Source organism: Abramis brama (genome assembly GCF_963993115.1).
Source record: "Abramis brama genome assembly, chromosome: 13".
Classification (NCBI taxonomy): Eukaryota; Metazoa; Chordata; class Actinopteri; order Cypriniformes; family Leuciscidae; genus Abramis; species Abramis brama.
In genome coordinates this window covers 11,430,166-11,457,851 of record NC_139975.1, presented here as the reverse complement: position 1 = coordinate 11,457,851, position 27,686 = coordinate 11,430,166, and the positions used below count along the sequence as shown (strand labels likewise).

The 27,686-nt window shown below is 37.8% G+C and overlaps 2 protein-coding genes across 3 annotated transcripts in view; one reads left to right on the top strand and one right to left on the bottom strand.

Annotated features, from left to right (window-relative positions):
* The window catches only part of macrod1 (mono-ADP ribosylhydrolase 1), a 63,203-nt gene that overhangs the window by 30,776 nt on the left and 4,741 nt on the right, over window positions 1-27,686 (bottom strand). The window lies entirely within an intron of this gene.
* On the top strand, window positions 68-22,930 carry flrt1b (fibronectin leucine rich transmembrane protein 1b). Its single transcript, XM_084132313.1, has 3 exons — window positions 68-213; window positions 13,125-13,556; window positions 18,853-22,930. Exon 3 carries the CDS (start codon window positions 18,987-18,989, stop codon window positions 21,132-21,134), a length of 2,148 nt encoding a protein of 715 aa, XP_083988439.1. The 5' UTR covers window positions 68-213; window positions 13,125-13,556; window positions 18,853-18,986; the 3' UTR covers window positions 21,135-22,930.

Below are 27,686 nucleotides of genomic sequence, written 5' to 3'. Positions count from 1 at the left end.
AGAGAGAGAGAGAGAGAGAGAGAGAGAGAGAGAGAGAGAGATTCTGAGCGCGCGCGACGGTCACAGCGAGTCTCACTGACTGAAGATTGAGACGGCTAAAACATAGAGAACGGGGAAATCCAAACCCATTTAAAAAAACACGATATAGAAAAGAAGAAAATAAACATTTATCTGAATGAAATCGATGGAAAGATGCCGTTTACCCAGACTGAGGTATGTTGCTCTAAACACTTCTTCATATTAGCTACTTGTTACCAACGGTCAGTCTGAGAAGGCTGAGGTATTTATTCTCTGGTCGGCTAAACTTTCCCTTCAACTGAAAGGAGGTATAAATATGTTTTTTAAGCGCTGTTTTGAGAAAACTGATATATTCTGGCTGAATGCGTAGCTCTTTCATTTGTTTGCTCTTAAGCGCCTGTTTAATCAGTCTGAGGCGGCAGTCACATAGGATTTAAATGCAGGCGCTTAGAATTAAGATCCAGGATTGCGACTCCAACTCATTTATTTTAATGACCTGTTATTAAAGGCGTGTGACTGTGTATAGTGCCTAAATGCGCTTGTTTGCTCATGATGGGTATTTAAATACTGGTAGCTCAGCAATTTGGTGAAAATTTGCATTTGTTTTTGTACTTTCAAACCTGGTGCAGACAGGAGTGCATGTGTTTTTGCCATGTAACTTAGCCTACTCCGTCTCATTATCTAGCGATCATGAGAGAGTGTACAATGCAAATTGACAATATACAGTAGATAGAACATCTAATAATAGCCTATCATTTGATATTAAATGACACTTATGGCGATTACAGACATGTCCTACACTGTAATGTGATTTAACATAAACTGAAGCACACAATTCGTATTTTTATAGTGGTTGTAAATGAGAACATGCTGCTTGAGTTATGACTTTTATATTTAACAATATTTTTTTCTATGGATATATCCCGTTGTTTAAATTAATGTTCACAGTAAAGTTCTCTTTTTTACCTCTATTTAGCTTTGCAATTAGATACATCTTTGTAAGGAAAGAAAGAATTGCAGTTTTGGGTTGCATCTTATTTATGAAAGCCAAAGGCACTCCTCTATAAGTCTTCAGGGAAATCATCTTGCTTTCTGAAGGTGCAGTAAGTGAAGAGCGAGAGGGAGCGCATATGTGTGTGTGTGTGTGTGTGTGTTAACATGGTGGTGACCCTTCTATATTTTTATCATATTTCCTTATTTCTCATCTTTTTTTCTTGCCCTGTTGGTAACAGCCAGGAAAGAGTGGGGGTTTTGTAGAGACACCAGCCTGTGTTCATATCCATGCCAAAACAGTGGGGCCAGTATGTAACAAACACACTTTACACTGCATGAAAGAAGTACAGCAAGGCCTGCATCATGCACACACACACACACACACACACCTTCAAACACAGGCCCAGCTACCCCAAACTCATTTTAACTATGATTACCAACAACTACTCTTACATGTTTTATTGTACATAAGCAGCTTTGAGCTATGCATTATTAAAAATATTCTATAAAAAAATAATAATAAAAAACTCTTGTGGTCACAAAAACTCTATATGAACTACATCAAGAGTGAGACATTTAGGATTAGCACAGTACTTCAGACCCAACTCAACTCTCACACAGCAGATTACACAGATTTAGAGTACATCAACTCTAACACAGATTAAGATGGTGGTCAAATGCAGATGAGCGATGAGAAAGAGAGCAAAGGGCTGAGAGCAATACAGCTCAGAAAGAGAAAATTAAATCTTAAAATAAACAAAACAAACAAAAATGGGATAATCATTGTTCATTCCATTTAAAGACAAACCCGCAAGACATTTGTTCATCTTCAGAACACAAATGAAGATCTTTTTAATGAAATCTGAGAGCTTTCTGTCCCTCCATTGACAGCCTACGCAACTACCACTTTTCAAGCCCCAGAAAGGTAATAAAGACAGCAACTCCTAATGTAATCACATAATGTACTAACTGCACATACTGTAATAGGTATTTCATTATTTATGTAATAAAAATGTTTATAATGTAAGAATTTTGTTAAAATGTAATAAAATCTTGAGCTCATAATGTAATAATGATTTTCCAACGTAATAACGATTTTTCACATAATGTAATAGATTATTGAATGAGAAATTTATTATATTATGAAAACACTGTAGCAACTTATAATGTAATCTGCCCATTTCAGTCCTTTTTTTAATCAGCGGTATTTAAGTGACGTGAAGTGACATGTGAAGGCCATACTTGGGATATGTCCTCTATATTTAACCCATTCAAGTTAGTGCACACACACATTAGGAGTATGGAGTAGTGAACACACACACACAGTGGACACTCACCCCCGGAGCAGTGGGCAGACATTTTTGCTTTTTTCGCCCGGGGACCGATTGGGGGTTAGGTGCCTTGCCGGTATTGAGAATCTTGTAAACTGAACCTGAATGTAATAAAAATATTATAATAATAATAATAATAATAATAATAATAATTGCATGCAATATTTAAATCTGTTGCATTTTGCTGGAAGTTTAAGACTGGATTTAGATTTTTAAAAATGTATACTAATATTTTTTATTTTTTTTAAAAGCTATTACAATTATGACAATATGACAATGCAATACATTTCTCAAAATGTAAAAATTATTACATTATGAGCTCAAGATTTTATTAAGTTTTGAGAAAAATATTACATTACAAACATTTTACTACAATAATAATGTAACATTACATTACAACATCATTAAAATAATCCATGTGACTCCAGTGGATTAATCTCAATTTTCTGTTTGCACAAAAATATAAAATAATTTGTGACATTGTCATAAGGACTGTGTTATAAGAGCATATAGTGCATGAACACGATGATGAAGGCAAAGGTAATCTTTAATAAATCTACAAGGCAGGTAAATCCAAACAGAGAGAACGGCTTTCAACACAGGTACACATGAACAGAAACAGGAACTTAAGTATACATGCAAACAAGGATAATTAACGACACACAACTAAACTAAATGACGAAATCAAACCAATAACCATGACAACCAATTCAACTCAGGAAAATGGTGCAAACTGAAAAACAAAGTCCAAATGGTTTGTGACTGTGACAGACGTATGGTATGGTATGGTACACCCATAGTCGGAATTTGTCCTCTGCTTTTAACCCATCCAAGTTAGTGCACACACATTAGAACTAGTCAGTAGTGAACACACACACAAACTGCAAACTGTGGACACACACACCCGGAGCAGCTGGCAGACATTTGCTGCAAATGCCCAGGGAGCGATTGGGGCATGCCTTGCTCAGGGTCGTTGGTATTGAGAGAGTAAGAGATCGCCGTTCATTCACTGGTATTAAGAATCAATCCATAACCTTCGGTTTACAAGTCTGACTCTCTAACCATTAGGTCATGACTGCCCCTAATTTTGACCCTAACCAACACTGCTCTCGCGTCAACACAACACGCATGGTGCTATCGTGAATGCATGTTGGAGATTAATATTTTGTAAATAAAGATGTAAATAATGTTTTTTTTGTGCAAACTAAGCACTCGCGTCGCTTCATAAAATTGAAGTTAAACCACTGGAGTCACATGGATTAGTTTAATGATGTGTTTATTACCTTTCTGGGGCTTGAAAGTGGTAGTTGCGTAGGCTGTCAATGGAGCGACAGAAAGCTCTCAGATTTCATTAAAAATATGAAATTTGTGTCATTTGTGTTCTGAAGATGAACGAAAATCTTACGGGTTTAAAACGACTCGAGGGTGAGTAATTGATGACATAATTTTTTTTTTTAGAATAAACTAACTCTTAAGAACTCTTTAAGAAACCAAACGCAAGTTTACAATATAGAAATTCTATATATTTGAAGGTGTAGTGATTTGTTTTTGTTTTCACTGATTTTATTTCAAGCGGTATCTGCATTGGCAGATCTCTAGACAGCAGCTTTAGTTTTATAATTCACAGTTGGGCCTGTGAGAGTGGCGTGTGTGTCAGTGGGGTCACTCTGCAGTGGGTTGTATTATAAAAACACAGCTCTTCAGATAACAATAGAGAATAAAGCTACTTCACACATGACTACTTTTCTATACATCTTTACATATATCAGAGAAAAAATGCTAACAGATGGCTAATATGTTTAAGTCATTACTGTCAGCACCTACAGTAAAAAGCAGTAGCAGAAAACCTAGTGCACAAACAGACAAATAGACATACACACACAATGAGCCTTCTACACACTCACTATTATTACAGCTAGTTCACTATAAATGACTGACTATTGCCTTTGTTTCTAATTAATTGTTTTGTCTAAGCCACTGGTTTGTATCAAAGCATCTAATGTACTTTGCACACAAAATAGAATAGACAAAGTGAGATAGTTGAGTGGTTTGAGGCTGGCAGACAGACTGAGCATTTCATGATCTAACTATCACTACTGTTGCTAGATCAACTCGACTCAAATATTTTATTCGATATTGGGTAACAGAAAGGTTTTTTGTTGTTGATGAAATGGCAAACAAATAACACCTTGCCATATTCTTCTTACCCTGGCACTACATTAAAAAATGAAATATTCATTCACTCAGTTTTTTGGTATGGCATTTAAGTGTCCAATCAATATGAAAGTACTTCTAAAACTACAATAATACAGTGTTAGCTCATGTTTTCTATGCTGGCAGCTGGAATAATCTCACACTTGATTTCCCAGACTCCCTAGCATTACCAAACACAGTAATCTGGAGCTTTTACCTCAGTGCTCTCAACAACGCGGTTACAAAATGTACATTGACGTTTTTGAAAATGATTGCTGCTTGCAATGCGTAAATACATCCATGGTGGTGATTGGACTCAGTTGAACAGGATCTCTCTACATTTTCTGGTAAGAATGGTTCTGTTCAATAACCCTTTAACTTAATCTTAATTGCATTTAGCGGTGGGTATGATAAAATATGATATTAAATTATGATAAATTAATGATGAGTCATTTTAGTTCATGCTATATATATATATATATATATACAGTGCAATGCATAAGTGAATACACCCATGCTAAAGTTGACTAAAAAGAGGAATAAAAAATCATATTTTGGAAATTGAACTTAATGCCTTAATTTAAAAAATTAGGAAAAATCCAACCTTTAAGGACACCAATTTTCTTTGTGAATGAATAATGTATCGTAAATAAATAAATGTTCTTCCTTAAAATACATGGTGCATAAGTGAGTACACCCCTATGTTAAATTCCCATAGAGGCAGGCAGATTTTTATTTTTAAGTATTTTTTTTAATTTTTTTTTAGGATACTATGCATCCTGATAAAGTTCCCTTGGCCTTTGGAATTAAAATAGCCCCACATCATCACATAGCCTTCACCATACCTAGAGATTGGCATGGTTTTATTCCAGTTAGCCTAAAAGCTAGTTTGATTTGCATTGAGAGATGATCTTATGGAAAGTACCCCATGCCAATCTCTAGGTATGGTGAAGGCTATGTGATGATGTGGGGCTATTTTAATTCCAAAGGCCAAGGGAACTTTATCAGGATTATTTACGATACATTATTCATTCACAAAGAAAATTGGTGTCCTTAAAGGTTGGATTTTTCCTAATTTTTTAAATTAAGGCATTAAGTTCAATTTCCAAAATATGATTTTTTATTCCTCTTTTTAGTCAACTTTAGCATGGGTGTATTCACTTATGCATTGCACTGTATATACATATGTTACTGCAAAGTGTGTAATCCGGCATTCTATAGAATGCCTAGGTAATGTATAGAATTAGGTAATGTATTTTTTGCAAAAAACATCAGGAATTCTATACATTGCCTAGGCATTCTATACAATACCGGGATTTCATACTTTGCTGGAAACATACACACACACACACAACACACACACACATATATATATATATATATATATATATGACCCGTGCTGGCAATATGAGTCGCAATGAACAAATTTTCAAAAACTAGTTTTCACATTCTCTGTTAAAAAATTCTAAATGATGTATGATTTGTTTGATTCTGACCAAAAAATTAATGAGCTGCACCTGTTTAAAGTCGATAGAGTCAGCAAAGTCAATTTTGAGAAAAATCAAAATAAAGTTTTCTGAAGGTTCCAAAACAAAATCACCTAGCAACCATACCTTAAAATCCCTGGTAATAACACCAAATTTGGCACACACCAAGTCAAAACCAAATATGTTCTATAGCCTATATCTAGGAAAAATATATATTCAACTTTTTCTTCCATGATACCCACAATTGTTTAACATTAATTAAACAGACAGCCTATTTATTAAGACCTAGTGTACCGCACGGATCTAAAATAATGTCATACACATCAGATGTTTTTCCCCAACAGTTAACCAAATGTTCACATAAGAATACTAAGTTTGCCTGAATACTCGCCAAGACAGATATTTTGAAATACTGTAATTCTGTGATGGGTGTATATGATGCAATATATACTATAAACTTGACAGGGTTTTTTTTATAAAATGTAGTTTGATTACTATCTTCTCAGTTGTTTAAATCATTAAGACAATTATCAAAGTTTGATAAAATGTTGTTTTTCCAATAAAAGAGGATCCATTTTTGTATTATTTTTTAGACTTAATTACCCCTGAGCAGATATGCATGTATATATACATATATTGCTGGAAATAAAAGTTGTCACAATACTAACATTTCACATACCAGTGAAATTCCACAATTCTTTATACCAATTTAGATACAAGCCAATCTTCCACCTCAGTTGAACAACATGAACAAAACATGGCAATCACATAGCACTACATCAATTCATTTTTTCTTTTATTTATTGAGTACTTTTATTTCGTACTCCTAGAAAGTGAGTGTATACACAACATCACTGACCACAATCAAACCACTTCTGGAAAATCTGAGAAAGCTGAACAAGGTTATGACACCAACTCTTCTTTTAAACCACTTACTCTAATCTTATAAAATACTCCAACTGAATCAAAATTTGTAAGTTATTGATTCATTGTGTATTACAGTACGGAGATTGATTCACAGCTTCAGATAGCTCTGAGCTCTTAGTAATGTCCTTTTTAAGGGCGGAAATGCAGACAGACTTGTCTTGCTCTCTTGGAGGGGGAACAGCACCCACACAACAATGAGTGTTTTGTCTTATCCTCTGCCAGGCCAGGGTTGTCATAGACACAGGACCTACGTCAGAGTCATTTATTAATCAATGTGGCCGTTTTGGTCATTGACACAAAGTAATTTTTTATTTCATCTGAATCAAACGCTCTTCTGTTAGACATAGATCTCTAGATGTGCCTCGCCTGCCGTGAACCAGTCAAGAAAAGACAGCGTTGTCTGAAAGAAAGTATGATAGAGGAGATTGTGTCAGGGGCAGGCAGAGTTTATAGGTAAAATGGGTCTCAAAGAATTGCCTGTATAGCTCTAGAATCGATTAAATGGAGGCGATATGAATAAAGTGAATGTGGCTCTAGATAATTGGACAAGGACTGAAAGGGGCCCGGAACAGTCTGAATAGATGGATTTTATTTTTCCATGCAAAAACCAGCTGCAAGCCTTGAACTAGGCTTTGATAATGCAACTAGTTTTGAAGTGCTGTTGATTTTTTTAACATGTGGCAGGTTAATAGAGCGAGTACGAACATACAAAATAACTTGCATTTTATGTCAAAACTGAAATAAAGCATGCATTTAGGCTGAAAGCACATCCTTTTTTTCAGCCTTAATTGAAATTACATAGCTTATCAAACACATGCTTGTTAAATCATTACAGCTCATTTATAATTTACATGCAGAGAGACCCATTCAAGCAGAGCTACAACTTTTTATATTTGTGCTCAGTTACTTAAAGTGATACTGTGTAGTGTGGGAAGAACGCAAAACGCATGTACGTGTTCGTGCACAGCATGGTGCCTTGCAGTTCGGCTCTAAATGAGCTATAAAAAAAACAAACAAATGCACAGGCCTCCCATAGGAAGCCAAACACCGCTCAGCTTAGTAGAGAATTGCTTCTGAACATGGTTCGTTTCACTCTCTGCTCTGTGAGTGGGGTTTGTTGAACATGTGGGCAACTTTGTTCACTGACCTAAATGCATGAATTCTCTTTATATAAAAAAAATGCCACTTTTTATTCACCCCACAGTGGGGGTGTAACAATGCATGCAGGGCAGCTGAAGACAGAAGACTCAGGTTCTCAGAAAACACTAATAAGTTTAATTCTTACTCAAAAAAGCAAGCAAACAAGCAGTGCAAACACATCTCAACAGAACAGACTGGACAAAGAGTGAAGGCAAAGGTGAGGCTTAAATAACAAACTGAAACAAGCTAATAAATGACACACAGCTGAAACCAATGAACTAATGATGGTAACCATGGAAACTCAGACATGAACAAAACAGGGAAATTGATCAAAAACAAACATAACCCAGACAGGGGGCTGTTTATTATGACATTTTGCTCGTTCTTGTTATGTGAAATGCTGATAAGAGAAATTTACCCACATTAAGTCAAATTCAGACAAACCTAATTATTTTTCTTCCTGTGTGCACGCTTTGATTTTGAGTGTTTGTGTTTGATGTTCATAAGCACTGGCTGAGGGACAGCAAGAGATGATTGGTTGTTTTTGTATATGTAATTGTGTGTGTGTGTGTGTGTGTTGTGCTTGAAAACAGAGAGAAAGTGAGCACTGAAGAATTCAGCACTTAAATTGTCTGCTTATTTCCAGTGACTGCATCATTTACAAAGTAACTGGGAGCATAAGAAAGAGAAGAAAAGGGCAAAAGAGAAATATGGCTGAAATGGTAATCCAAGGGAGGAATGTTATTTGAAAGAGACAAGGAGCTAGTTGAAATGCATCACCAGAAAGTGATTTACGTATATGTCAGTGTTCATGTATAATTCTAATAAAAGCCCATCTTATCCAGCTGGAAGGGTATATGGTATATTGGCACAAACATATTGGGATCACAAATGGAAAGGGAAATGGGAAGACAAAATAAATGAATAAATGTAAACAAATTAGAAGACAAGTGAAGAAAGGAAAATGACGAAGTGGTGACAGTGATAAATGTCTGTCATATATTTACAACATTGATGAGATACTCACCTCAAGAAAAGTAAACATAATATAAGACAATATTAGAAATGTGATAGCAATAACAGCATTTTGCCTTCAAAGAATAATAGGAGGATGAATTTGAAAGAGGAAAAATACACAAAGATTGGTGGAGTAAAAATGTGGTTTAGCATTTACCTGTTCATTAGGGACCATGAGAGAGAGGAAAAATATGAGATGTGGAATTTAGAGAGAGGATGAAGAAGAATAAATTATTTCAGAAGCAAAATACTGCATAAAATTTAATGGTCTGTATTTAGACCATTAAAAGAGAGAGAATTTGAACCACAGACAGTCATGTTATCCCTCCCTGGAAATGTCTAAATGCATTTTATCAACGAGGTGACGCATAACATTTAATTTTCTTTATTCAGACAACAATGAAAAACACACTCATTACAAGAGTATATTTCTCATCAAACCAAACACCAACGCTCTGTTAAATCTCAGGGTCGAGAACATTAATTCTTGTCCATTAAAATGATTTTATTGGAGATGACTGCTTAGTACACAATTTTATAGACAGATGAGATGTGCAGCTAGCACTGCCAGAGTTATGAGGGGTAGTAGGGTTTCATTCGCATGTTGCAGGTGCAGATGTAACTCCAAACGCACCACCATCCTGCTGCTGCATTTGACTCCATCTTTCATGATTAACAAAAGGTAAATAAAGCTAATTCATTCTCCACTTTCTGTAGGCATTCAAGTCAATTCATCCATCTTCTTTGCAACTTATGAATTACAGTACCGTCATTCATGGCATCAGACACAAAGAAAGGCAAAGGATATTGAATATTGTGGCATGTCACTCAAAATACACCAAAATAAGATGATCAGAGATTTTTTATGTCACATAGAAAACCCCATAATTATAAGGATGAATGCCTTAGTCAGACTTCCACTATTTCCTCTTGTCCTTGCATCCCAGTCATACTTTGTCTATAATGCAATCAGCCTTAAGACTAAATTATGCTTGTATGCGTTTATAAATACCAGTAAGCTTTGATGTTTTTTTTTTGTATTGCATATACATTCAAGAGTTCTGTGTTACTTCAATGCATTAGGCCTCTCTCTCTCTCTCTCTCTCTCTCTCACCCTGTGCCACTTTAGTGCATCTTTATCACATTCACAAGCCACTGGCTCTGTTCAGTGCACAAACACTGAATATAATAAGGACATAAATCAGTATAGGCATTTATGCATTAATGGTTCACAGATTACAGTAAATGCACTGGTGAACATCCAAGAGGATGGGAGCCAAAAGAGAGAAGAGAGGAAGCGCACAGGAATAATACAGGAAAATGGGGATAAGGGTAAAACAAGGTGCGTTCCCCTCTCTGCTCATCCACGCATCCCTGTCACACTTACCCCTCATCTCTGCTTCTCCCTCTCTTTGCTCCTGGTTGTTCATGCTAAAAGGCTGCAGTGTGTGGGTGTGTGTTGAGAGGCTGGTCACATCCCTGCGTCTCCTGCCATTTTCACTCCCGTTGCTGAATTACCCCTGATTACCTTTAGCTAATTATCATTAGATCTTCGAGAGTGAAATACACACATGCACACGCACACACATATTACTATTCAGCTCTGCAGAGCCACTGGCAGTTAAAGATCTGAGACATCACTGGACTGCAAAAAAAAAAAAAAAGAAAGAGAGAGAACGGTACCTAGGCACATCTCATCAAGGTGTTTGTACTCCACTGTCAAAACATCTCTGTGTAGCAATTATATATTTTTTTCCTTTCTTCACTGAATAGTAGGTAATTACAACGAGTACGAGCAATGAATTAGTCCGCTTTCTGAAAAGAAGTTTTAAAAGCGTCATTAGCCGAAGACAGATCTGCCGTTTCATGAATGTGACAATTGTAGAATATTCCAGAGAGCACTTACAATTCTAGAACTCCGAATCGCATTGACGAAACCATTTTAAAACAAAACTACGCTGTGGACTATCACTACAACACTAGCCTGTAGGCCTAGAGAACTAGTTTCAGAGGCATGTGCTGATATGGGAACTGAAAAATATCCTGACACACAAGTATGCCCTCCGGCCAATGCTCTGCTATTATGGTGTCTATCTTCGTATCCCCAATGTAAGCCACATGCACACATACAGACACTCACTGTTCAGTAAAATACCACAATTCCTGAGGGCCCTACTGTGTACCAATCATGTCATATTAACTGAGTTTACTGCTCTTATGTGCAAGGGACCAGACAGTAACACAAAGCTCTCCAGTTGTTTACATTGTTAGCCAGCCAATACAACAACGTTGTTCATCAGTGCTTGTTGTGAATTAATAATGAACTGTATTTGCTGGGGAGTAATTATTTCATGATGTACTTGAGTAATATTTTATGACAAAGCTGTGTGAGGAATGAGATAGACCATTAAGATTTCATGCTCCTTCATGATCCTAAGACAAAGCCCAGTGAGTCTCAGTGTGTCTGTCTTTGTGCCAGTGCTGTGAATATGTGTTGTTGTGGATACTAGGCCTGACAGTCATTTCTGCCACCAAATTTGATTCCAATAGGTTCATCAATCTTCCTTTTTTCCTTTACTCCTCCATCTGCCCCTCTCTCTCTTTTCCATTCTCTCTCCCTCGCTCAGCAAATGAGAAATTGAAAGGCAGAGATGGGTAGGTTACGTGCACAGGATTGCAAAAAATGTTTGACATGGGCTCATACACATAAGCATGCACACAAACACATATACACAGACACACTCACCCTCAAACATGCAAGGACATACAAATCAAAGCACAGATGTATCTCCACCATTCTAATAACTTTAAGAATGGAGGACATCGGTACCATCAGCAATATTAACAGCCCCGGAGCATTGGAACTGCACCACCCTACTCCAGCTGAACATTATTACTGTCCATTTTCAGCATTTACTCAAGTACGTCTGGGGATGGAGGTCAGTGCGAGCATGACAGCAGCACTGATATAACCTCTTATCATCTCCCATCATAATCTCTTTCCTAATGTGACTGCCCCATTATACCGTACGAGAGACAGAGTGGCAGAGTGAGAAAGGTGAAGAGAGAAGGGCAGCGGGCTGTGTATTTGTCTGGTTTTATACCCGCTAGACATTTTCAGACATCTGCCTGAATAGACCTTATTTTTTTTCACCATCTACGAGCATTGATTGGCGGAAATTCCCCAGTACGTTTATTGATTTTAATTAGCCATCTTTGTCCTTATTACTCCTCCTCTGCTCAATTCCCTTTACGTTAGCTGTGTGCCTTGGAAATGCTCCCTGTCTCCTCTCACGCGTGGTACTATGGGCCTCCGCTGATCCATCTTCACCGGGCTGCTACGTCCGCATGGTGCATTATATTTCTGCAATAATGTTTTTGATAACTCCCAATATCTGACTGGACCATGAAAAAGCAATTAGACTGGGAGTCAGTGGGACCCAGGGGAGACTTTAAACATCACAACCACAAATCAACCACGTCAGGCCTGGGAATTTAAACAGATTCAGCACACCACGATACAAAGAGAGTTAACAGTTGCTGGTTCAAAGGGCTCAGTCCCAAAGCAGCAGTTCTTGTAAACATAAACAACAAACACTCACAGCGGAAATCTAAACATATGAAAATACATTATGCATAATCTAGAGTCATCTAAAAAAAAATAATTAGTCTCAGAAATCCCTCCCTTTACCTAATACAGAAGATTGCTTCGAAAAAGACACCCATCATTTGTTGCCCTTCCTCAGTCTTGTCAACAGTGTGACCCAGTTTGCAACAATACGTGTGTGCCTTGATTTTTGCGTTTTTTTGGTCCTGGCTATGGCTTAGAGCAGCCTGTAAAAGAGATTTTCCACTTAATTCTGCACACTGAACTTAACTTCACCAATATTCAGAGTTGATATTCTTTGAAATAGTTCTTTTTAGGTCAAGCCAAGTTTAAAGAGAAAATGACCTACTGTGAATATTAAAGTCTTTCCTGTCCTGGCACTCTAATTCACTGAAAATGTTTTCTTCACAGGTAGCACGGTGTCAAAGATGAGGGGTTACAACATCCCAGTCATCCATCTATTCTCATTCAAGAAAACACAATCAACATGATGTCAACTTTGATGGACACACTGCAACTTGAATACACATCATCTGCTCGGATATTCTCTCGCTGTACGGAAGTGAAGATTTTGGCTGCTTCTATTGATTGACACTGGAAAAAATTCCCAGGGTTTTTCTGGTTGACGTTATGCTTATTTCAGTGCCTACAATTTATAGGAATCCAACAATAAAGGGCTGCAATTTTCATTGGTCACTGAAGTCAAAGGACATAGAGGATCAAGAAGAAAGACCTTGAGCTCTATCAATTTCCTATCTTGAATCAAGAGGACGAGTGACACCGCTCAAACACTGACTGCTCAGACCTACCAGCCAAAGGACAATGTCGGATACCCGCTAGATGGTAAGAACAGTTGTTTTTGTAAAAAAAATAGCCAACTTAAAAATTATTAGATTTTAGGAATTCTTGAATGCCTACATCCTGTCCTAATACAATATGAAATGTGTAAAGAGCTGTGTGGCTGGATTAAAAAAAAAATGTGTGCAGCACAAATATATCTTTCTGTATTGTCAACAGAATTGAAGTAGAAACTAAAAAGAAAGGAAATAAAGACTCAAGAGAAGGATCAAAAAAGCAGATTTAGGCAGAATGAAAATGCAGGATTGACACAGGAGGATCAGCAGGATATACAGAAAAAAAAAGAAAGAAAAAAAACACTACGATTAAAGAAGTGTATAAGAAGAGATTATGAGAGATTAGAGATGCACAGTGGGCGGATACAGAGATGGCAGAGATGAAAACCTTCTTCAGAGCAGAGAAACGTTTGATTGAAGGATAGAGAAACAGACGAGAGATGCAGAACAGAGGGAAGGTAAAGGTAACCTGTCTACATACAAATGTTTCAAACTGTGCAGCAAGTTGGAGACAGAGCTTCTCGCGGTCACTCTGCCATCTAAAGGCAAACTTACAAGTTGTTTTACACACAACTTCTCAGGGCTTAAAAATGAAAAGAAAAGAAATAAATTGGTTTATCAGTATTTTAACGTTTTTGTTCACGCGTTCCCTCTGCAACATTAATGTTCCGAAAACAATTTAATTAGAAAAATCAAAAAAGCCTATACTTTCGGCAACGCTTGATCCATTAATGCTAACACTTTATCTTCTATTCTATATCTATTATCTTAAAAAAAAAAAAAAAGTACACACATTGCGTTAGATTAAACTGGTAAGGGTCATAGCACTTGCATATTGTTGTCCTATTGTTAGTTTATCTGCTTCTATTGTTCTCATTTGTAAGTCGCTGTGGATAAAAGTGTCTGCTAAATGAATAAATGTAAATGTAATAATAATAAGTACACCGTTTTCTTTACTCAAAAAACACAAAGCGAGCCTTAGTCTGGTATTTGCCTTCTAGTCATAGCTAATACAGCATCGTTTATAACATTTATACATTTTGACCAAATGTAAACGACAGGAAAAACTGTCAGTTAAACGGTGTAATACAATTAAAGTCTGCATGGTTAAAAACACATACAAAATTGTGTTTTTGAGAGTAAAAAAAGATAAGTCACGTATAAGTTGCATTTTATTATTACATTCAGAAATAATGTAAAATACATGCAAATAAAAGCGAAATGTTTACAAACATACAAACATAGCTATAGGCTATTCCCCTCACTCCACAACAAATCCGGTATTCAGAACAGAACAAAAATGAAAAATATAAGTAGCTATATAAATGTCAAACTAAAACAAACTAATTTAAAACAACTGAGCGAAACCCGAAATTTTGGGCTCATGCCTACCTCTCTCATTCGGCACAAATCCAAATGTTTCCATTTTTGCAATGTATTTGGATGCTAAACTATTATTTATTATGTAAACTATAGACTTTGTACTTCACTCACTTTCCAATATCAACGTTAAACATTATCCTGAATGTGCAAAAATGTGCTTGGCATAACAACAGCACACTGGAGCGGTGCTCACACTTGTTTGGTGACAACAAGATGTACCTAAGTACGGTTTTCTTTCCGTGAACTTGTTTGTGGAGCACGTCAAAAAAATTGACCAAAAATCAGTCTTTTCTTTCTGTTAATTATTTAAGTGAAGCATTTTTTTGTGTATAGGCCAATTTATTCCTTTTATATATATATTTTTATTTATTCTGTTTTATTCCGTTCACAGAAGCGCTGCTGGTCTGTGATGTAAGGATATTTGAATCCATGTACTGTTGTTTATGCTGCTATTTGCGCATGCAAAACTAAACCCCTGGGAAACAAATTTCTATATTTGTAATGGGTCACAGACCATTCTAATTTAATTTAACAATCTTTTTGGTTAATGGTTAATGATCGGTTAGCTGGCATCAATTGTTGGTCAGGGGAAAAAAACCTGAAATTAAAGGTCCCGTTCTTCGTGATCCCATGTTTCAAACTTTAGTTAGTGTGTAATGTTGCTGTTAGAGCATAAATAATATCTGTAAAATTATAAAGCTCAAAGTTCAATGCCAAGCGAGATATTTTATTTAACAGAAGTCGCCTACATCGAACGGCCCGTTTGGACTACATCCCTCTACTTCCTTCTTTAATGACGTCACTAGAACAGTTTTTTGACTAACCTCCGCCCACAGGAATGCTCCCTCAACTCTACCGAAATTCGTTTATTACTTGCGCACTTCTTATAACTTACTGTGTTTACTCAGCTCTTACGGTGATTTTCTGAAGTAAAACTGACGCTTCATCTTTTGTGTGATGTACAATAAACTTTATTAAACTCATCAGTATATGTTTGATCATCATTCAGACAGCAGACTTGTAGGCTATTAATAAATAATGGATACATACAAGCAGATGACAAATACGTTATAATAACCGTAATTAAACTACTAAACTATACCTGTTTCATCTCTATACAGCACTCTGACTCTGTAGGCATTATTGTCCGACTCGAAATGAACACCGTTACTGAGAGTTTCTGATATTATCATCATTCCGTGAGATGAAATTGTCCTGACAGACTGAGCGCGAGCTCATGAAGCTCCGCCCCCTGGGTCGTCCAGCAGCAGCTTATTTGCATTTAAAGGGCACACACTAAAACAGCGCGTTTTTCTGTGCCCCAAAAAATGACAATTTAAACATGCTGTAAAAAATGATCTGTTGGGTATTTTGAGCTGAAACTTCACATACACACTCTGGGGACATCAGAGACTTATTTTACATCTTGTGAAAAGGGGCATAATACGGGACCTTTAACATCCCTAGGTTCTACGCTATCCTGCAATTTTCGCTGGTTTCAAAAACACACCACGCTGCATATTACCTCTAATGCCAGTGCATTGCCATTGCGACTTACCTAAGCGGTGAGCACGGACATTTCACTGACGTTGGATACATCAATGTCACATTTGCATAGGCCGTACTATTTTAATTCATGATTGGTTGACTACTAAATTTAAATATTAAATGATAAAATAACAGAGTGGTTAAGTTATGACATAAGAACCCAGAAGTCTAATTCGTACACTGCAAAAATAAAAAATAAACATAACTGCTTTAAAATTTGCATTGTAATTTACATCATAGAACAAAACGTAAAAGTACAGTCAAGTTATGCTTACCAAAGGCTTTACCCCATTATAAAACCCCATAGGAAAATCTCGAAGAAACCAGCAGCGAATTTGTCTTCCGGGTTCTGACGTCATACTTGCACCATTCTATTAACCGGTTAATCTCAATTTCAAAGCGTTTCTTTCTCTGTGTCCTCAAGCTTCCACTCCTCTTTGTGAGAATACACTGTCAGGGCTGAGAGACAGCTGATTTTTTATTTCTAAAAATACCCAAATGTACACACACTGGGAGAGCCATTAAATATGACATTTAAATTGCTCCCATTTTCATGTAGCCCGCCTCATTTAAAAAGAGAGACAGACTTGAAAAGGAGACAGTCAAAGTGACAACAATGATATCTGACTATAAAAAAAAACATATTTTTTGCTAATTGTTTCCTTAGAATGTTATAAATGTTGTCTGTAATCATAAACAAGTGGAAACATTTCCAAGACAAACTAGCTTCCAATAGCTAAGCTCTATTGATCAGTTTAGCATGGGTACTAGCACAGTTTAAGGGTTTGTTTTGCATGTAGTTGCTGCTTAAGGTAACAACGTTTGTAACCAAGAGACAGCCAACCATTTCCCATCTGGCCTGGCCTGCAACAAAAACAACCTTGAGTCCAATCCCATAGGATGGAAGACAGCAAAAAGAATGAGGCCCCAGCAGAGAGTGATGCACACCAAACCTTCACACACAATACTCAAGTAAAAAAAAAAAAAAAGTGCATTTTGGATTTTGGAGTATGTTAATGTCTCAAAATTGTGTACAAATGCACATTTTAGTGAAGAAAGAATATTTCTTAAATTCCTTTACAAACAGAAAATGTAACAAGTTGGAAATTCTCATGATGCTTTCAAGACTAATCACTAATCATCTCTTGCAATTTTGATAAAACATCATCCTTGCTGTCCAGACAGATAACATTATTTTGGTGGCACATAATCAAAATTCAACACAATAATGTAGAACACATTGCCAAAAAATTGGATGTACAAGATCAATGAATGTAAATATATTTAGTGTAAACGCAGCACTGGCCCGAAATTTTACTGTGCAGGCCCAGGGGCCATTCTTATTGATGAACCCTGAAGCAAAAACATATTGACGATTTAAAAAATATATCTGGCTGTTTTTTTGTCACAATAATGCTGAATGTATACTTTTTCACTTTGATACATTTTAGACCTAAAGGGACAGTATTATTATTAAAAATATATATTTCCAGCTAAATTGCAAATATTCTTTGCCTTCCTTCCTCTATTTAACATTGATAAGAGTCACAGACCAGGCTTGCAGAGAATACATACACAGGAAATTCACAATCCCTGGCCATCTAGTCAATGACTGGTTAAACAGAGTGAAATCTCTGTTGGGTATTCCATGTAGTCTCTCTGAATAATTCATGCTATTTTGAAAACAATAACAACCAAGAAACAGCATCCATTATGCATGTCAATTTGTTGTAAACGTCTGTGGTTTTCATCTAAATCTCAATTGCAAATCAGACTGAAAATGAGAGCTCTATCTGACCCTTCCGCGAACTTTCAAAACATTTGAGCTAAAATTAAACTAGCGATTTATTCAAACACTGTTCCCTGTAACATTTGAATTTAAATATGACTTAAGGTCAATCCAGGAATAAACCTGTAATTGTTTTTCCAGGAATTCAAATGTCAATCACATTTTAATACAAGTTCAGAACGACCACCTCACACCTAGAATTTTCAGTGTATAATGTGGTAATGTAAAAGTTACATTCAACTCTTTCCACACTCATTTATTTGCTCAACCTCGATCCATTTACCTTTTTCTTGCAGTCCTTTTTTATTCAAATGTTTCTGTCTAATGCTTCCTATCTGTCAGTCGCTCTGCTAAGGTTATCTAAAAAGCGTTTCAGCTTGACTGATTTTCTTTGCACTTGCTTACTAACCTCTTACCACCTTGCAATGTTTTTCACATTTAAGCAAAAGTCCTGTAAAAGTCAGACAGCATACTATATAACACAAGTGGACTTATAATTGCATTGAACTCTAAACCAAATGTAAACTGTTTTTGTTTTGTTTTTACTTTTCAATATTTCCCACAGGGCTTGTGATTGGAAGCAAAAAAGGACAAGAAAGACCTGCGCTTACCCAACTACAGTGACTGACCAAAAATATTGACTTGAGACATTGGGTTAAACTAAGTCTGCAGAGAGAGTGGGGTACATTGCCTGGAATTATGGCCACAGAGAGCCTTGTTGAACTCCGCGATTGGTTGTTCCTACTTCTTCTATGCCTGACATTATTGGTTGAAGTTCTCGAGTTTGCAGCAGCAACTGCTGCCGCCGCAGAGGCAGCTCTCGGTGAGGCGGAGCTTCAGGGAGACGTGCCATGCCCCTCAGCTTGCAGGTGTGATGATGGCTTCATTTACTGCAATGACCGTGGCTTGAGCATCATTCCTCCATTACCATTAACGGCAGCTGTGCTCTATCTGCAAAACAACCGGATAGACAATGCTGGGCTACCAACATCTTTAGAGCGACGACTGACTGTGAGAGTAGTTTACCTTTATGATAATGAACTTGATGATTTTCCAACACATCTGCCTCCGTCACTACGGGAACTTCACCTACAGGACAATAATATACGAACTTTACCGCGTTCCGCTCTTGCACGGCTCCCCTTGCTGGAGAAGCTTCACATGGATGACAATTCAGTTTCAACCGTAAGTATAGAAGACAAAGCATTCGCCAACAATCCGAGGTTGCGTCTTCTTTTTTTGTCACGCAACCACCTCTCAAGTATACCATCAGGACTGCCTGCATCACTTGAGGAACTCCGACTAGACGACAATCGGATTTCAACTATTCCAACGCATGCATTTCGAGGTCTCTCCTCTCTAAGACGTCTCTTCCTCGATGGAAATCTGCTGGCAAATCAACGAATCGCAGATGACACATTTTCACGGCTGTCTAATCTTACAGAGCTTTCTCTGGTTCGTAACTCGCTCCAGGCACCACCATTAAACCTTCCTAGTATGCATCTTCTTCGGCTCTATCTACAGGACAATGCAATAGCCCACATGCCACGGGGCTCCCTGGACGGCATGCGAAGACTACAGAAACTGGACCTATCAGGTAACAACTTAACAACTCTTCCGAGGGGTTTATTCAAGGATCTAGACAGCCTTTCACAATTACTCGTCCGAGGAAATCCCTGGTACTGTGGCTGTAACCTCCGCTGGCTTCATGACTGGTTGCATGAGCGAGGTTCATCAGTGACTGTGAGAGGTTTAACTTGCCATGGACCAGAGAGACTAAGAGGCATGGTACTAAGGGACCTTACCAGTCAATTAGAAGACTGTGAGATCAGTGTAGATACTGCAGGAGGAATGGTTGGAAATGAAGGAGCAAAAAAAGAGAAAGGTTATTTTCCAACACAGCCCCCAGTTACAACAACCCCTCCACTTCCACAAGGTTCCCTCTTTACCCTCAGATCCAGACGACCAGGACACAAGTATTCTGATATGGGCCAGGACAGTCTTGGAGGCGGAAATGGGGTTACTGGTAAATCGTTACTAATCAGTGTAAAACCTCTCACACCAGAGACAGTCCACATTACTTGGCAGGCTGCACAGCCAGTTCCCTCCTTCAGACTTTCCTGGTTGCGACTAGGCAACAGTCCTGCAATGGGGTCAATCACAGAAACACTTGTGCCAGGGGATCGCCGTGAGTATTTACTTACGCAACTACAACCCCAGTCAAGTTATATAATCTGCTTGGTGCCTCTCTCTGGAAACGATGGTAAAAGAACCTCTTTCACGGCAACTGGGGGGTTAAACATAAACACAAACTCAGAGCATGAGCCTCCTGCTTGTGCCAAAACAGAGACGGATCCCCTAGAGCAGCCTATTTCAGACCAGGACAGCGATCGGGGAACTGACCAACTGTCAGCGCTACCACTTGCTGGAATTATTGGAGGTGCAACAGCATTGGTGTCTTTGTTCTTAATTTTTGGCATCTTCTGCTGGTATGGACACCGTGCAGGGTACCTTGCACCAGGTGATCACTCTATATACGGTAGAGATGTAGTTGGATCAAGAGGTGCCAGCAAACATTACGATGACTATGTTGAGTCTGGAACCATAAAAGACACGTCAATCTTAGAAATCAGGGCCCACGGCTTTCAAATGACACCAATGTCTGCCCAACAGCCTTTGCAGCCTAAGGCAAAAGTTGAGGATATGACATACATCCATACTATCTTTCCCTCTAATAATGCAACTCTATATAGGAGCACCCTGAACCACACAGGAAATCCAGGCTATGGAACAAATCGAGGATACAGAGAAGGGGGAATACCAGACATAGATTATTCATACACGTGATAGCCTTTTTTATAACCCACTGCCTATTCTGTTCCTTTCTTTAGGTAAAGCAGTTGGGTGAGGGTTTCTTTTCCCTAGGTTCTAAAGTAGGGGTGTGCCGATTCTAAGGGGACCATTTTTCCCTATTCATCAGAAACAAAATGTTATTACTGGGTAGATGATTTCAAATAGATTTGAAATCAAAATATTTATATTTAAAATGGCAGTTTTCATTTACCATTGGAGAATTGGTGTAACATCATGACGTTTAAAACAAAAATCCGGATTCTGTTAATTGAATTGCATCTTTTAAGACATTACTAGAAAGAAAGAAAATTATTCACTGTTCAAAATCAGGAGTTAAAGGAGTTAGTTCACCCAAAAATGAAAATTCTGTCATTAATTACTCACCCCCATGTCGTTCCAAACCCGTAAGACCTTCGTTCATCTTCAGAACACAAATTAAGATATTTTTGATGAAATCCAATGGCGCAGGAGGGGCTCCATTGACAGCTATTTAATTTACACTTTGAAGGTCCAGAAAGGCAGGAAAGACATCATTAAAATAGTCCATGTGACTACAGTGGTTCAACCTTGATTTTATGAAGCAACGAGAATACTTTTTGTGCGCCAAAAAAAACAAAAAACAACGACTTTATTCAACAATTTCTTCTCTTCTGTATCAGTCTCCGTGGTGCTCTAGACGCATGTGTGTGTGGTGATGACGCAGGAGCTGGCGTTCTGACATATGACCCGGAAACGCAAATTTGGTTGTGTTTACAAATAGAGGAAGACGCATGCTCAGATCATCAGTGCCAAGCGATGCCTACTGAACAGGAGAGTGTGTGCTGCATCAATTGTGATATTGTCATGCCACATCTTGAAAGTTTGGATAGTTCAGATGATAAGACGACACATGTATCTCGCTGTCTAACAGAGGATTCCGGGTTTCCACACGCATGCGTCGTGGTGCTCTTGTGAACGCGCGTTGGAGACTTATACTGAAGAGAAGAGATTGTTGAATAAAGTCGTTATTTTGTTTTTTTGGCGCACAAAAAGTATTCTCGGCGTTTCATAAAATTAAGGTTGAACCACTGTAGTCACATGGATTATTTTAACCAATTTTTTACTACCTTTCTGAGCCTTCAAAGTGTTAATTAAATAGCAGTTAACCCCCCCCCCCCCCCCCCCCCCAAAGCCATCGGATTTCATCAAAAATATCTTAATTTGTGTTCTGAAGATGAGCGAAGGTCTTACGGGTTTGGAACGACATGAGGGTGAGTAATTAATGACAGAATTTTAATTTTTGGGTGAACTATCCCTTTAAAAAGCTTTATGGACAATGTCCTGCAGACACTGATGCAAAACATTAACATGGTTACATAAAAATGTTCAGAGTGGAACACTTTGTGAAATGTGAATGAAGCAGGTTTTCATTCGGCACACCCCTATTCCAAAGTACCCTTTGTGCCTACTTTAGTCTGTTTTCAAAACATTGTTCTTAACAGGCAAAAAGCCCTCTGGAACATGCTTAAAATACCTATAATAGTCAGAAAGTGCCAGGGATACCACTCTTGGTGTTGATGTTATCCAATATTCAGATGATAATTGAAGCTGTTTTTTCATCTTAGTACCAATGATTATCAGTGTCCTAAAACTAGGTCATATTAAGGGTTAGCATGATGATGATGATGATTGATGATGATGATGAGATCTGGGAACAGGTTCATTTAGATATAGTTTTGCTACCTGGACTTTACTGTGTATATATGCACTGGGGGAAACTGATGCCTTTCCATTCTGGGGATACTGATGACAAAAAAAACAAAAAAACAAACAAAAAAAAACATCTTTTTGGGGGGTGTTATTCAAATTCTGATTCTCCGTTCTCTCTCCCTCCTTTTATGGGCTTTTCCTTTATTCTCTCTATTTCTTTTGCACGCAGCACGAGGACTTTGTTCCCAACCCAGGGAGCTGACAGTGGTGATAATAGTTTTGACAATGAAAGACCTCAAATTGCTTCTGGGTTTCTTTTCTTTTAATGAGAGTGAGAAAAGTGTGGTAGAAGGAGACAAAAGGAAAGAGAAGGAAAGAGATGAAAGCACAGAAAAAAGGTTTCATGTTCACAAAAGAAAATTTGTCTTAAAAAAAACTGAAAAAGTAGATATCTCATGTCTGAGAACGAGAAAAAATAACATTTTCTATTCACCACATGGAGGTTTCAAGAACAGTCAAATCAAATTTACAAAGCTCAGTAGTTTCACCTGCTCAACAAAAGACAACCACATTTAAATTATGATGAAGGTATGACTTTAAAATCTGAGGAAATTTAATCTAAATAGAAAGAGGCACGACAATCATGAAAGGGGGTCAACCCTTATTGATGAATGAACCTAAACTGACAGGCTGACATAGATAACACAGTCAATTTAGCATGTAAAAAAAAAAAGAAAGAAAAAAAAAAGTAAATTAAGGGCAGGGCTTGTTGATACAGAACATACTAGAGAATATCGTGGAGACTAAATCTATTAAAGTAGATGACAAATGATCGGACAACATTTACACGTCAGCTCATTACAATCTTTGTGTGTGTAACGCTGAGGTGCAGGAAAAACAGAAATCAGGGATTAATAAAATATGTAACACTGTGAACCTCTGCATCTCGTGTGTGGGCTAAGAAGGAAGAGAGAGAACAAAGGTCTTTAACTGATTAAAGACAATCCACTTTTTTTCCAGAGTTTGACTTTGTGTGACTTAAACGCAGCATTATCCGGGAGAGTAGAAAGGTAGGAACACTAAAAGGATATCCGTACCGGATCTGCAATTTTCCAGCCTTTTCTGATGCATTTTAAATGTGAACTATTCAAACAAGTAGTACATGTAAATCACTTCTTTCTCTCGTTATAGATATGGAATACCATCATGATGAATAGTAAATAAAGCTTGTTATCTTTTTCATTTATATATGTATCATTAAAAGTTGTGATGAAACACTTTGTTGATGTGTATGTAGTTAATAGAAATAAATGATCTATATATATATGATCTATCATAATACATGATCTATCCAAGCAAAAAATGTTTGCCCTGTCCTTTAAAATAATAATGAATGCACCCATCTATTCTCACCCAATCTTTCATGTGTGAGGCATAACCCCCTTTGTCAGTTCCCTAAGGGCCTTATGAATTTGAACAGTTTAGAGAAAATCTCCATGGTGACATTGATAGGCATAAATGGCACAAGCTCATCCGCTGGAAGAGTGAATAATGAAAAGAGTAGCCAATTGGATAGAGTCTTTTTAAAGCGCAAACATGCCTCCAATCTGGATAGTGTGGTAATGCCTGTGTAAGCAATATAATGAGGGGGGAAGCGCAGTATACAGTATCCAAGAAAGACTGGCCTTTAAAACACAAGCTCTTCAATAGCTTAATGTATACGTAAAATAACTGCCATGTCCTCGGTGTGGCTTCTCAGACAGCGTAAGGTTCAATTAGTTATTTGCACCTGTTCCCCAACCCATTTCTCAAATGAATGTAATACTAGATAATTGGAAAACAGCACCTTCTTCCATAGCGATTTACAATTCGCAGCAACATCAAATTATTGAGTGTTATTAAGCATATGACTGCCAAAGACAGTTGTAGACACTGACATATGGAAGAAGGCATCCATAACGAACCTTAAAGTAGCTTTTGCCGCTCAAATCACCAGTTAAAAGGCCAACTTGACAATACCCAACAATTAACTTGAGAGTTTGACAAGTACCAATTACTGGTAAATCAAACACCCAAGAAGCTACACCTATAGGGGCTTCACAGTGCCTCTCACATTGCACCTAGCGCAACCAAACTGAGAATTACAATTACTGCAAGCAATTGCACCAATCCAAACAGCAGCAGAAACTCTCAGAAGTCGTCCCTGATGAACCACATGCCTCTTTTCCCTGCATTTACCACATTGGGTCAATTAAGCTAATTAGACTAGAGAGGAGACCAACAAATTCACATTCCTTCATTGGAGCTAAAGTGGCGATTGATTGTGAGAGAATGGGATAAGGTGGGAGGCTTTTAACGAGGCCTGAAATAATTGCTATGGAGCTGCCATTCTGCAAACGTACTCAGATCTTTTTTTTAAACCCTAAATCATTCATTTATAAATCATTCATTTAAAATCATAAATCATATCATTAAAGGGGCTATATGCAACTGTTTCCCCAAAATAAACGTAACAATAGCCTTTTTATTTGACCATGTATGACTCAAACATCTCCTGATGAGCATACTGACACCTTGTCAGCTCACAGTGGGTGCACCTATAAGCCTGTATCCTATTTTTCCTATTTTCTGTCGGGTCGGATTTTTCGCGCGCTGTCTGCGGATGTGACGTCAAGCGCGTTCATGTTAAACGTTTCAGATCACTCTGCCACCACCTCTAGTCAGCAAACAAACTTAGTTTCTCAAACAATATATGTATTTGACTGTTCTTACCTCTGTAAACATAATGTTGACTTCTTTGCAGCGGATGACTTGTGAAGTGTGTACGTACGAGAGCGAGCAGAAAGGAAGAGCAGTTCCGTTTTTTGGCCACAGGTGTCAGTCGCGAGTTTAAATTTCAGAAAAAAGCATATAGCCCCTTTAAAGGTTCAGTAACTGAAAGATGATTCCAAAGCCTCAGGCATCAAACAGAATTCTATCACGGCACTACGTTTGGGAATGTCCGGACGCTCCAAAATATCTAAACAGTTTTATTCTCATTCAGTTCATATTCATTGTTCTCATAAATGCTTAAATCTTTTTTTCCTTCTACCAAATTGCCACCGTTTTCAACAAAACAAACTAAATTGGCTAAAATGCTGCATAAAAGAAAAACTATTGCACTAAAATGAAATCTTCTAAGCGACACAGACAGAATGAATTTATTAGGGTTGTGTGTGACAACAATTTCCCTCCAACAAGCTTGGTTTCCAATTAGCAACAATGTGGCATATGCTGAGAGATGTGAGATTTCTCAGTGTGAACTCATTTTAAATTCGCCTACGCTGGTGAGAGGGGTCTGAACCACCAGCTAAGGAGGCTGAGCTTCATTTGCAACAGATAACAGATTTAATGGCTTATGCTCTTTGACAAATAAGCTGCATTTTCAGACCTATTTAGAGATGTCTACACATTTTGCATACGTCTGTGTAGCGCTATCCACACTCCCTGCCAAAGCTGTGTGAATATCACAAGCTTTCTGTGAAAGGAAGACATATCAGTGTGAATTATGCATTCCGTCTTACCCGGCAGTGAAGTCTAAAACTGCGCAGGGAGAAATGGAGCATTACTCCCTTCATTCTTATCCTCTGTCATGCCTCTCTACTATCTGTGGGGCTATTTTTCTGGCTGAGGGTAAAGATAGAGTTCTGTACAACGCATCTTGGGGCTTTCTAGATTATTCTGCTGTCAGTCAAAAGTAGAAATAAAAAATAAAAAAACGAGTAGCCTTCAGCTCATTCACAGCGCCCTCCAGTTTCTTTTGCTGCTTTTCATAATACAGAAATGCAATCAAATCCATCCCATTTATTTCTCTTTTTTTCTATTTTTGTTCATCTAAACAGCATAGCATCACTCTTATCTGAGATCATTTCTTTATCTGTGTCTGGAATATCACTCATCTGACTCAGAATACTGACATTTGTCCTTAATTCCCAGCAGAATATGAATAAACATGGAGGGCAAAAGCAATTTCTTCCATGAGCAAACATGGTGCAGCAACACAATCTTCATTAAACAACACTGTTGATTCTTTTTCACGGTTATGAAAATATGTATATATATTTTTGTTTACTTAACCGACAAGGGCATGTGTTTTTTCTCACAAACTCAATCACAATACACTATTCACAATGTAATGCATCTTAATAAACCAATACAGGACAGTATATCCTCTCCCACTAACTAGATGGATGGGTGGATTGACAGAGCGATGGATGGCTAGTGGCGTAAAAAGGATGTTTATCCCTCCCTCCACCCCTGCTCTCGGAAGGACAGTTCTTAAGTGCTTGTGGATTTTATGTTTACGGTGTTTTATAGGGCAGATCCAGAAGCCAAGAGCTGTAAAATGTTGTGAGAGGGAGGAGAGAGAGGACAGGGGGTGGAGGCAATGTTATTGTAAATCCAATCTTTATTGAGAACAACAGACAAACAGTCCTCCCCACTCCAGCCCAACTCTCCATCACTCTCCCTATTGACTGATGAGTTCTCAAAGTTTCAAAGACTGTGCGTTCGTACGTTTTTGCTCAGTTCAGCTGTTGTTTAAATCTAACTTTCATAACAGTCTAGCACAGACACGGGAGAACTACGACCCTCAACGTGGTTTAATTCAGCCCACAGGTCAATTATCCTGAAATTGTTTCGTAATTCGATACGGCTCAGTAGCACCTAACGAGTCTCCCCAAGCGTTTAACATCAGGGTTGCCAGATTGCCATCCACACCAAAACATTTAATCAGAGCTTTAAACCTGGACAATTTGTCAACATTCTGCCCAATATTTAACTCAATTTGCCCGGCAACCATGAGCATGTTCTCTCTCT